Below are 12380 nucleotides of genomic sequence, written 5' to 3' on the forward strand. Positions count from 1 at the left end.
TGCAAACGATCTTTCTTCCTTCCCTTTGCAGGTAGTAACAACAGCATCTTTGCACCTGTTCTTTTGCCGCAGTCAAGTGAGTAGCCCTTTTGCCCCTGCCCAAATTCTAGACTGATTGCATGACGATAAGAAAGTACAAACATTTTAGTTGCGTAGGGAAAAATTGTGCTATGAAAACTGGAAGGCAGCAGGAAAAGAGGAAGACCCAGCATGAGATGGATTGAGAGCCAATTTGGGGTAGTGGTTAGGAGTACGGACTGTAATGAGAACCGGGTTTGATTCCCAACTCCTCCACATGCAGCTGCTGGTCTGACCTTGGCTGAGTCACAAGTTCTTTCAAAGCTGTTCTCTCACTAGCACTTTGAGAGAGAGCTTTCTTAGCCCCACCTCCCTCACAGGGTGTCTGTTGTGGGGAGGGGGAGGGAAAGGAGATCGTAAGCCGCTCTGAGACTCCTCCGGGTAGCTGGCTAAGTTGGCTACAAAGTTCTGGCCCGATGGTACAGTTTGGTGTAGTGGTTAAGTGCACGGACTCTGATCTGGGAGAACCGGGTTTTCATTCCCCACTCCTCCGCTTGCACCTGGCTGGATGACCTTGGGCAAGCCATAGTTCTGTCAGAGCTGTTCTCTCAAGGGCTGTTCTCTCAGAGCTCTCTCAGCCCCACCTACTTCACAGGGTGTCTGTTGTGGGAAGGGGAAGGGGAAGGAGTTTGTAAGCCGCTCTGAGACTCCTTCGGGTAGTGAAGGGCAGTGTATAAATCCGATCTCTTCTTCTCCTCTACTACAATGAGTTAAAGGCCAGTTGTCGGTGGTCAGTCGACAGGTGACAGACAGGTGACGGCAACCGAGAGTGGACCACAATAAGGATAGACTGAAAAGATGCACCAAATCATGGGTCATTTTTCTTGGTGATTAGTTTCAACCCCCTTTTCCCCTCTCCTAAATAAATTTCCATGTTGTGGAATTGGCCCCAGGTGAACAAAAACGAGTGTATGCCTGGAAAGCTACCCAGACTTTCACAGGTTCACTGGACTGTACTTTGTATCAGAAATGCCAAAATCATAGCGAGGACACTCTCTCGGAAGGGTCGTCTGAGGCGTCAGGCGTTGAAAATAGTGCAGCCAAGATTGTGATGACGAACGGCCACCCTTGCACAAGACCCACTTCTCGTTCGGCTGTCCACCGAGCACTGTCTCTTTCTTCCCTCCATCAGAGTCCTTTTTCAGTTCGTGTGGAAGTTTGCACAAACTAAGTGAAGAGCCTCTGGTTCCTCCACCGCTTCCTCCTCGCAAGAAGTTCGATCAGGATTCCTCTACTTCAAAGGTACGTCCCCAGCTTGAGAGAACCTTCCCCGGAAATCTGCTTGTAGAGCGATAACCTTCAAAGCCTTATACGGAAACATATCTAAGGGGCCGCCTCTTCCCATATATGCCTCGAAGAGCTTTACGCTCTAGTAATCAACATCTCCTGGTGGTCCCTGGCTCCAAGGGCGTCTGTCTAGCCTCGACCAGGGCCGGGGCCTTTTCTTCCCTGGCCCCCACCTGGTGGAACATGCTCCCCATCAAGATCAGGGCCCTGTGGAATCTCACTCAGTTCCACAGGGCCTGCAAGACGGAGCTCTTCCGCCAGGCTTTTGGTTGATGCAGTGGGCGTCCACATATGGCCTCCCTGAGGTTGCTGTCTCCTACCTCCTGGCCACCCATCTGCCAGCAACCGGCCATATCTATCAGTACGAAGGGGTCGGAATCTTCACCAGCAGCTATAACTACTGGATTTTGCCAGCTCGCACAGTAACTCTCAGACGAAATAAGTCCTTTCAGGGCTCTTTTTGTAGAAAAAGCCTAGCAGGAACTCATTAGCATAATAGGCCACACCCAACTGCAGAAACTCATTAGCATATTAGGCCACACCCCTGACAGCACAGCTCATTAGCACATTAGGCTGCACCCCCATGTTACCAGAAGTGTGGTTATACAGCCCCACCCACCTTTTGCTTGCTATTCTGTTTACCTTGTTTGTCGTCAAAACCCAGGGCCTTTTTTTGGAGCAGGAACTCCTTTGCATGTTAGGCCACACACCCCTAATGTAGCCAATCCGAATGAGTTTCTGCTGTTGGGTGTGGCCTATTATGCTAATGAGTTCCTGCTGGGCATGGCCAACTCAAGAGCCAGCTGGAACTCCGTTCCTGTGCGTTCTTGCCCCAAAATAGCCCTGAGTCCTTTTAAGCAGGCTTTATTTTAGAAAGTCAGGAAAGTTGCTTTCAAGTTGAAACTCTTTGCCAGAACTGAAAGGTATTACAAAGTTAGGAACTACGGGACCTTTGGTCCAGCCCTCATACATACGTCAGCATTGCATATTAATTAAGTAGAGTAATACAATACAGTTCAGATGGTGAGAATGTTTATCAGTACAGACTTTCTCAAAGGCCGTGAGAAGGTTGAAAAGCGAAAGCTCCCTTCAGCCTATGGAGGAGGTACCCTTGTACAGGGTTGCAAAGCACAGCTAATCTACATTCACACAGACATGTCTCAATCCCTCCTCCGCTGAGGAATGTCAGAGGAGGATCCTTGAAGACAGATTGATACATGGCCAGCAGGTGCTGCATGGAGTCTGGGAACGGGAAGCCTGAGAACATTAAGGGAGGAAACAGCAGATATGCAACTATAATAGAATTCAACAGAGCAAAGCTGTGTACATCAGCGAGCCATAATTACAAGTACACTGCTCCATTGACTCAGGCACAAGGGTCTGATTCTGACCATTTTAAATGTTTGTAATGTAATGTTTTATTGTGTTCTAAACCTTACTGTATTATTTGAGATTATGTGACCCGCCCTGAGCCCACTCACGGGATGGGCGGGATACAAATACAAAAAAATAAATAGAAATAAATAAATGGAGGAGGGCCCCCGAGTCTGAGCCCAGGTTCAGCTTCCCCCAGGGCCTCATTGGCTCTCCCGCCAGCCTCTCTTGCGCAAATATGACCGTATGGAGGAATCACAGTCAATGTAGCACAAAGCGAAGTGAACTAGAAACTGTGATATTCTGGCTCCTTGTTGATGGGGGGAAAACTCAGTAAAACTGATTTATCGACAAATTTGTGTTTTGTTACTATATAAACAGAAAATAAATAAGGGCTTATTTATAGCATACTAAATTAAACAAATTAAATTAAATTAAAACTAAAAAGGTAACAGCGTTCCGTGCACCTTGGTGTTTAGTCATGCTGGCCACATGACCACGGAAACGTCTTTGGACAGCGCTGGCTCTTCGGCTTTGAAACGGAGATGAGCACCGCAACCCTAGAGTCGGATTCGACTGGCTTTCGAGCAAGGGAACCTTTACCTTTACTTAAATTAAACATTAACTCTTATCAGTGAGTAGAAAGATCATATCCTTCATTTTTCAACAATTCGAATACAAAGGTTCAAGATAGAATCAAGGCAAAGTTGATATTACGAGTCCAAATAATGTAATCCAGACCAGTAGTCTGGAGGGAAGGTAAAGGGAACCCAATCCAGTAATCTAGAGGAGGAACGAGGTATCTAGATTACATAAAGCGCGTTTCAAATTGAAAAACTTCTTCAGCCAGGATTCAGAAATGGACTGATATCAAAGGTCGGGATTATAACCTGGTGTGGATAATCGACATTAAATTAATCACATCTACAAGGTTCAGTTATGCTTATCAACCTTGTAGATGTGATAAACCTAATGTCCTTGTAAACTCACTTATTTCTCCATGGATGCATATGAAATTCTTTGACACAGAGTGGAGTAAGTAAGTAACTGAGGCCTGAAGTACGAGAAGATGGCTGTTGGCTTCTGCATACGTATGGAGCAGAGGTCCATCTGTGGCTATGAGCCACAAGGTATAGATAGGAACTCTCTGTCTGAGGCAAGGGTTGCTCTGTATTCTTGGTGCTTGGAGGGGGGGCAACAGTGGGAGGGCTTCTAGTGTCCTGGCCCCACTGCTGGACCTCCTAAGGGCACCTGGTATTTTTGGCCACTGTGTGACCCAGAGTGTCGGACTGGATGGGCCATTGGCCTCATCCAACACTGGCTTCTCTTATGTTCTTATGACGGGGTACCTCGTGAGACATTCTGTGAGATTTTTTTACCCTCTTGTTTCAGGGCGGTTCCAGATCGGATGACGACCCTCCCGCCATTCCGCCTCGGCATCCCCCCCCTCCAAAGATACAGCCACGAGTCCCAGCATACACTGGCCTGTTGGAGCAGCCTCTACTTTGTGAACCTCGCGTTCAACCTCCAGCCGCCGCCCGTGGGACGCTTTCACCGGGACCCCGACCGGCTGCGGGAAGCCAGCACGTGCCCAAACTCCCCCAGCACCCCTCCGAGCACACCGTCGCCCCGGATACCACGCCGCTGGTGTGCCCTCAGCCCGAGCCCCAACAGCCTGGCCGCTCCTCCGGTCCCCCCACGCCAGAACTCCAGCCCTCAGCTGCCGAAACTGCCACCAAAGACTTACAAGCGGGAACTCTCCCACCCTCCTTTGCACAGACACTCTTCGCTGGAGAACGCGGAAACGCCTCAATGACCTCGGCCGCAGTAGTCATTGACACTGGAATGTTAGCTGTTAAGTTTCTGGTTTCCTTCGTAATTTATTCCGACGAGGCAACATATTTCAGTACTTTGGCAGAGCCGCCGCCAAGACCCAGCGTGCCGCCAATCGAGACTGACGTGCGGGAATTAGAACCGCCAGAGCGGGGCCCTTCTTCTCACTCCCGCCGTCAGTCCTGCCGTGTTCTCCTCAGGGGACCGGGATCTCTGCCTTCTCCTCCTCCTCCTCCCTCCCGTGCCGACAGTTTTGCCAGTACAGAGAGCCTAGATTTTGCACTGTAAACTACCAACACTACCGTGAATTTTTTAAAACTGACATCCGTTTATTGCACTGAGCCAAAATGGTTCACGGGCGGGGGGGGGGGGGGGTGTTTTCCCCTGCCCAAACTGGAGCACAGCGCGGCCTTTGCTACGTATGTGTTATTTTTCTCCCAAGAGCACGATCCACTGGGAATTCCAGCAAGCGTCACTGAAAGGAACGGGGAACCCTGCCGTGCTCTTGAGCAGCTCCATCCGTTTCAGTGGCACTTGTCCAGAAGGGGTTCCAGCAGGTCGTGCCTAGAAGGGGGTGTGGCCTATCCACCCGAGCATGAAGACGCTATATTATGTTACTGATTTTTCCGAGACCTCTTTACCCTATATGCCTTTAAAAGAAAAAAAATGTTGCATACGTTTTAAGAGACTGGCAGATGACCTTTTTTTTGCTGTTCTCAAGGGTTAGTCGATCACCACGTCTTAATTTCCATTGATTTTGGGGGGTTTTCTTTTGCTGCTGAAGATAATGAGAAAGGGAAAAAAGCGATAGGTATCCTTCCGAGTGCATCGTGAGACATTTGATTTCGTAGGCAAAATGGAAGCGAGGACTGCCTGACCCAATTATCGAAGAGTATTTAGCATGCGTCGCGTACAGCTGTGCCTTGTTTTTGTTTGGGCAGCCGGAGGTGTCTTAAGCTAAAAAGTTGCCTGCTGTTTTGGTGAACAAAGCTAGTGCGTCATATTCTGTACAGATGTTTATAGTGTATATTTACAGATTGATAACCTGTATACGTTTCTGTGACCGGAGGCCTCCTCCGCAGCCTGCGAACTCCTGCGCACCGTTCACAGTTGTAAGCGTTTTCCTATCCATGGGAGAATGTTTTTGCCTTCTAGAACAGAACCAAATTGACTCTTTCGAAAAACGATTTCACTTCAGTTTCATCACGGGGCTCCCCTTTCGGAAACTGGTGCTGTCACCAACCAGCGAGCCCCAAACAGCTTTATTTTTTGTCTTTCAGAAATGTAAAAAAAGCGAGGGAGACATTCTCTTGCCCATAGAACAACGCCACTTTCTTTAGTTGAAGCTGGCACAAAAGACGTGCCTAGTCTGAGTACTGTAGAATCCCGAAGCCTTTTCTTCTGCACTGGTCTGTGGCCTTTTACTGTGCTTTGTATCAGAGTTCTTAACCAGATTAATAAATCAACCCGGTCTTAATTTTTAAGGAAGTGTGATTGAGCCATGCGTTTCTTGCAGAGTGTATTAGAGTACGCAAACAGAACCCTTCGTGGCTGATTCAGACCCAAGAGGCCAAGGCGTTTTTGGTGTCTGAGGCAGAGAATAGATTCAGGTGGAATGTTCCCTCTAAGTTGTGGAATCTTGTGAGCAAAAAGTCTACTTTGGAAGCTACAGGCATTAAAGTTGTGAGCGAGCGGTTTGGCTACTGTATAAATTAGTCTGCTCTTGAGCCATCGTTTTCTGAGCTAAGACAAAAATCTGTGAGCTGGAGGCTAAAAAACTGTGAGCTACCTCACACTAACTCAGCTTAGAGGGAACACTGGTGGGTAGCCATTTTGGTCTGAAGCAGCAGAACAAATTTTGAGTCCAGTGGCACCTCTAAGACCAACGTTTTATTCACAAAAGCTGAGACCCAGTGTAATGATTCCATTTTTGGTATGTGTGTTTCTTTAAATGTTTAGTATGACTGCAGTAATGTAAGGAGAGTGATAGAGAGAGATAAGTGTGATGTGATTGGAGTGGGAGGAGGAGTGTCTATGAGGTGATTCTGTGTGTGAGGTTTGAAGAGAGAGCATAGTCTGTGTGACTATGGGAGTTTGAGTCTATTCTGTGTGAATAAGACAAACAGTTTAGCCTGTGAGTCTAAGCCTGTCAGAGTGGAGTTTGAGAGACTGTTTGTGACGCCCAGTTTTGCCAGTTATATTTACAAGTTCCTTTCTTCAGCAACAGTTCAAGATAACCAGAAGCCTATTTTGTTCCTTTATAAATAAATCATTTTTTGTTTCAACTTATCCCAGCAATCAGAACAGTCCTTCCTCAGGGCCACATAGTCCTCTGAAGTGCCGAGACCCTAAGTCATTCTACCAAAAGAGAGAGATTTGAAATTTTTAATTCCTGGTGGCAGCAGAAATCTACCAAGTTCATGTACACAGAGTGGGTTTAAAGGTAAAACCGTCTCCCCAATAAGTGAGGACACCCCACGCAGAATAAAACTTTGTTGGTCTTAAAGGTGTCACTGGACTCAGAGTTTGCTCTGCGGTAGAGGATATAATATTCCTGAGGAGAACAAGCATAATATTTAACTTTATTTAAAAAAAAAAAAAACACGCTTCTAATTGTTCTCCCAGACTGGGAGCCCCTTACAAAAAGAAAGAAAATAAAGAAGCCAAGCAGGTATGTACACCTTTTGGGACGGCGGCACGTCGGCGTGACGATGCAGTGCGGCGGAGCCTAAGGGACAAAGGCCGGAACTGCAATCGGGAGCCGCCACGCGCCGGAGGAGTCCATCAGGAGCCTGCTGGGAGATGTCGTCGACCCGTCCTAAGGCGCCAGGAAGAAACAACGGAAGCCCGCCCGTGGAATACAACAGGACCGCGCCGCTCGGGTGTCGATAGGTAGCCCCTCCCCCAGTCGAATTGTGGCCCTGGGATAGGAACTAATTAGGCACTTAGGCCATATACCTGTAAAACCGCCCAGAGACCCTCGGGTAAAGGGCGGTATACAAATCGAAGATATAAATATAAATAAATTTTGAGCAGGCAATGGATTACAAATCCGTCCAAGTTTGCTGCTGGTTCTTCTGCCACATCCCGTATGGGAAGACAGACTTGAAATACCTGCAAAAGGTGAAGGGGTAGATCAAGGATCCTCAGCCTTGAGCCCGTGGGTACCTTTGGGATTTTGAGAGGGGGTGGTGAACACCCCACACACACACACACGTGGCTGCCATGGAAGGCAAAGCCCAACAAGATCTCCCTCCTCACTTCGAATCAAGTCGCGTCCGACTTACGGCAACCCCAGCGAGGGGCTTTCAAGGCAAGTGAGAGTGGTTTTGCCATCGCCTTCCTTGGCGGCCTCCCATCCAAATACTGACCCTGCTTAGCTTCCGAGACCTGACAAGATGGGGCTACACTATAACTATACCATTCCACACACCCCTTGCAGGCGTAAAAATATACTAACTGCCAGCGTTCCCTCCAAGCTGAGTTACTGTGAGCCAGCTTGCAGTTTTTTAGCCTCCGGCTTGCAGATTTTTGTCTTCGCTCAGGAAGGAGGGCTCCAGAGCAAACTAATTTACGCAGGAGCCAAATGGCTCGCTCACAACTTCAATGCCAGTCGCTCACAAAGTAGAATTTTTGCTCAGAAGACTCCACAGCTTAGAGGGAGCATTGCTCATGATACTAGAGCCCGAGGTCAACCACTGAAGCTGAAGGTAGGGCGATTTCAGGACAGACAAAAGGAAGCACGTCTCATAGCGCCTAGAGAAACTGTGGAACTCGCTCCCTCGGTGTGGTCACGTCTGCCAACTTTAAAAGGGGGGTGGGCATTCATGATTAGGGGGTTGGAGCCCCTTCCCTATGAGGAAAAGCTGAAGAGTGGGACTATGCTGTTTAGAAAAGAGGTGACTCGGGGGACATGATAGGGGTTTAGAAAATTATGCACGGGATGGAGAAAGTTGACAGAGAATTCTTTTCTCCTGACTAGAAGGGCATCCAATGAAGCTGATGGGCAGTAGATTCAGGACGGACGAAAGAAAATACTACTTTACACACAGAGTGATTAAAATGTGGGATTTACTGCCAGAGGATGTAGTGATGGCCACAGGAATAAACAGCTTTGAAAGGGGATTAGATAGATTCATGGAGAAGTCTATCAGTGGCTACAAGCCCTGGTGGTGACTGAGGGGAACTGCCATGTTCAGAGGCATTAATCCTCTGAATCCCAGAGCCAGGAGGCAATATCAGGGGAAGGCCTTGGCCTCTCTGCCCTGTTGTTGGCCCTCCAGAGGAACTGGTTGGCCGCTGTATGAGACAAGATGCTGGACGAGATGGACCTTCACTAGTCTGATCCAGCAGGGCTTTTCTGAGGTTCTTCTCAGGGGAAGGCCTCGGCCTCTCTGTCCTGTTGCTTGCCCTCCGGAGGAACTGGTTGGCTACTGTGTGAGACAGGAGGCTGGACTAGATGGACCTTCACTGGTCTGATCCAGCAGGGCTCTTCTGATGTTCTTCTCAGGGGAAGGCCTTGGCCTCTGTGCCCTGTTGTTGGCCCTCCAGAGGAACTGGTTGGCCACTGTGTGAGGCAGGATGCTGGACTAGATGGACCATCAGACTGATCCAGCAGGGCTCTTCTTATGTTCTTATTAGAGGAAGGCCTCAGCCTCTCTGCCCTGTTGTTGGCCCTCCAGAGGAACTGGCTGGCCACTGCATGAGACAGGATGCTGGACTAGGTGGACCACTGGTCTGACCCAGCAGGGCTCTTCTGATGTTCTAATGAAGGCCTCGGGCTCTCTGCCCTGTTGTTGGCCCTCCAGAGGAACTGATTGGCCACTGTGTGAGGCGGGATGCTGGACTAGATCTGGTCTGATCCAGCAGGGCTCTTCTGATGTTCTTATGGAGATCAGGGCTGTCAAAGGCTACTGACTGTCATGGAGGTAAGCATGCCTCTTTAAATCAGTTTCTGGTGAGCACGGGCAGGATAATACTGTTGCAGTCTTCCTGCCTATGAGCTTCCTAGAGGTAGCTGGTCAGCTGCTGTGTGAGCAGACTGTTTCACTTGATGGGCCCTGGGTCTGATCCAGCAGGGCTCTTGTGATGTTCAGGTTATGAGTGTGGGGACTGTGATGCTACTTCCAAGTTTTAGATGAAGAAGATGAAAGAAGGGGGGGACGGGAGAGGGAGGAGAGGCCCAGCAAGGCGGAGAGGGCCATTCTTCACCATACAAAATAGTCGTCTGATCGCATTTCAGACATACAAGTCGCAGCATTCGTCTTGTAGAAGGAGAAACGCCACACATGGGGCTCAGTGGTAGCGCATCTACCTTGTATGCAGAAAGTCCTAGGTTCAGTCCCCAGCACCGCCAGAATAAAAGGGTCTTGTACAGGGGTCATTTCCTGCAGGAGCACACAGGAGCGGAGCTCCAGCAGTAAAGAGCCCAGGGGGCGGGCACAGGCAACAAGCCCCACCCCCTGTTCCCAGCAACCCTCAGTCACAGCAAGAAGCAGCCAGGTAAGTTGCAGAGCTCCCCCTCCCCAGTCCAAAACAGTCCAGTGGCACCCTTTAAGACCAAGTTTTATTCAGGTACAAACTCTCCCTCCTCTATGAGGGCAGATCTGCACGCCCCCCCCCCAAAAAAATAGCTAGCAATCCAAAAGAGTCCAGTGGAGCCTGAGCGGTGGGTGTTGCCTTCTGACACACTTCCGGTGATGTCAGGGGGTGTGGCATATGCAAATAAGTTATGCTAATGAGTTATGCTAATGAGCTCCTGCACCTCTTTTTCTACAAAATGACCCCTGGTCTTGTATGTGATGAGAAAGACCCCTGCCCGAGACCCTGGAGAGCGGCTGCCAGACTGAGTAGGCAATACTGACCTTGATGGACCGGAGGTCTCATTCAGTAGAAGGCAGCTTCATGTATGTTTGGGGAGGGTCCGTGGCCCAGCAGTAGAGCATCTGTGGAAGGTCCCGGGTTCAGCTCCCGGCATCTCCCGTTAAAGGATCTGGCAGGAGGTGATACGAAAGACCTCCCCCGGAGACCTTGGAAAGCTGCTGCTGGTCAGAGTGGACAAAAATCAACTTTGACAGACGGACCTGTCGACTCACGTGGATGCATGAAGCTGCCTTCTACTGAATCAGGTCCTTGGTCCATCAAGGTCAGTACGGTGTCAACTCCGACTGGCAGCGGCTCTCCAGGGTCTCAGGCAGAGGTCTTTCACATCAACCTGCGCTACCTGATCCTTTTCAACTGGCGATGCCAGGGATTGAACCTGGGACCTTCTGAATGCCAAGCAGAGGCTCTGCCACCGAGCCACGGACCCTCCCCAACAGCCCAGTCCTGGGAGGTGCTGTGGTGATAGCATCGAGCCACAGGTGCAGCAGCAACACGACTGGACTGTTCCTTAAGGGGACAGCACACAGGTTGGGGAGGAGCAAAGGCCTCCTCAGGGGCCCCATCAAGAATAAGTCCCCAGCAACCATGTTGTCGTGCCCAAATGACATTACAGGAGCGCAGTGGTGTGGCTGAGACGGAGGGGAAAACCAATCACCATGTGGTAGTCCTGGGGAACCATCCCGGGACACGTGCAGAGAGGGGAGGGGTGAGTGTTGGACAGGCACCGATCTAGATAAAGCAAAACACAGATCGCAAGTAACCTCCTTGCACACGGGTCACCCAGAGCATAACTGCAACCCCAGAGCCCAGGGAGTCCAGCCCGTGGTGTGCCATACCAGTGTGCCACACCAGCAAGCATTGGCCAGTGTCAGGGCCGCATTGGGGAGGGTGGCTCCTGGGCCACCCCAGGGGAAGTCTAGCTGCCCACGGGACACAGTGAGAAGACTGGCTACAGAGGCGGACCCGAACTCGTTCCCCTGCTGCTCATCCATGCTCCCAACCATAGATGCCAGCTTCTCGCACAGACCAGCCTTCCTCTTCCACCTGGTCTCCAGCCAAAGATTAATGAACAGATGGAATTCCCGTCTGCAGGAAGTGGTGGCAGCTACCAGCATACACAGCTTCAAGAGGGGACTGGGTGAACATATGTGGCGAGGTCCCTTAGTGGCTATTAGAAGAAGAGGAGGAGGCTGGATTTATACCCCGCCCTTCACTACCCGAAGGTGTCTCAGAGCAGCTTACAAACTCCTTTCCCTCCCCCTCCCCACAACAGACACCCTGCGAGGGAGGTGGGGCCGAGAGAGCTCTGGCGGCTCTTTTTCAAGAATTATTATTATTTATTCAATTTATACCCTGCCGTCCTCACGAAGGCAACACCCACTGCTCAGGCTCCACTGGACTGTTTTGGATTGCTAGCTATTGGGGGGGGGGGTGAAAGTGCAGATCTGTCCTTGCAGAGGAAGGAGAGCTGGTATCTGAATAAAACTTGGTCTTAAAGGTGCCACTGGACTGTTTTGGATTGCTAGCTATGGGGGGGGGGGGGAACGCTCAGCAGTGTTCCCTCTAAGCTGAGTTAGTGTGAGCTAGCTCACAGTTTTTTAGCCTCTGGCTCACACATTTTTGTCTTAGCTCAGGAAGGATGGCTCTAGAGCAAGCTAATTCATGCAGTAGCCAAATTGATCGCTCACAACTTTAATGCCAGCAGCTCACAAAGTAGAATTTTTGCTCACAGGACTCCACAGCTTAGAGGGAACATTGACGCTCAGATCTGCCCTCACTGAGGAGGGAGAGCGTGTACCTGAAGGTGGGAAGCGTGGGGGGGGGGGGCTCTGCAACTTACCTGGCTGCTTCTTGCTCTGACTGAAGGCTGCTGGGAGCAGGGGGCGGGGCTTGTTGCCTGCGCCCGCCCCCGGGCTCCTGTGCGC

General features: G+C 50.1%; 1 protein-coding gene across 1 annotated transcript in view; it reads left to right on the plus strand.

Moving 5' to 3' along the window:
* The window catches only part of LOC107122628 (son of sevenless homolog 2-like), a 57524-nt gene extending 51485 nt beyond the window's left edge, over positions 1–6039 (plus strand). Inside the window, 4 exon segments of the mRNA XM_015425743.1 lie at positions 32–76; positions 1211–1320; positions 4132–4206; positions 4250–6039. Coding sequence (XP_015281229.1) covers positions 32–76; positions 1211–1320; positions 4132–4206; positions 4250–4555 — 536 coding nt within the window. The 3' untranslated portion in view covers positions 4556–6039.
* The last annotated feature ends 6341 nt before the right edge of the window (positions 6040–12380 follow it).

Source organism: Gekko japonicus, unplaced genomic scaffold (assembly GCF_001447785.1).
Source record: "Gekko japonicus isolate JY-2015 unplaced genomic scaffold, Gekko_japonicus_V1.1 scaffold1732, whole genome shotgun sequence".
Taxonomy (NCBI): Eukaryota; Metazoa; Chordata; class Lepidosauria; order Squamata; family Gekkonidae; genus Gekko; species Gekko japonicus.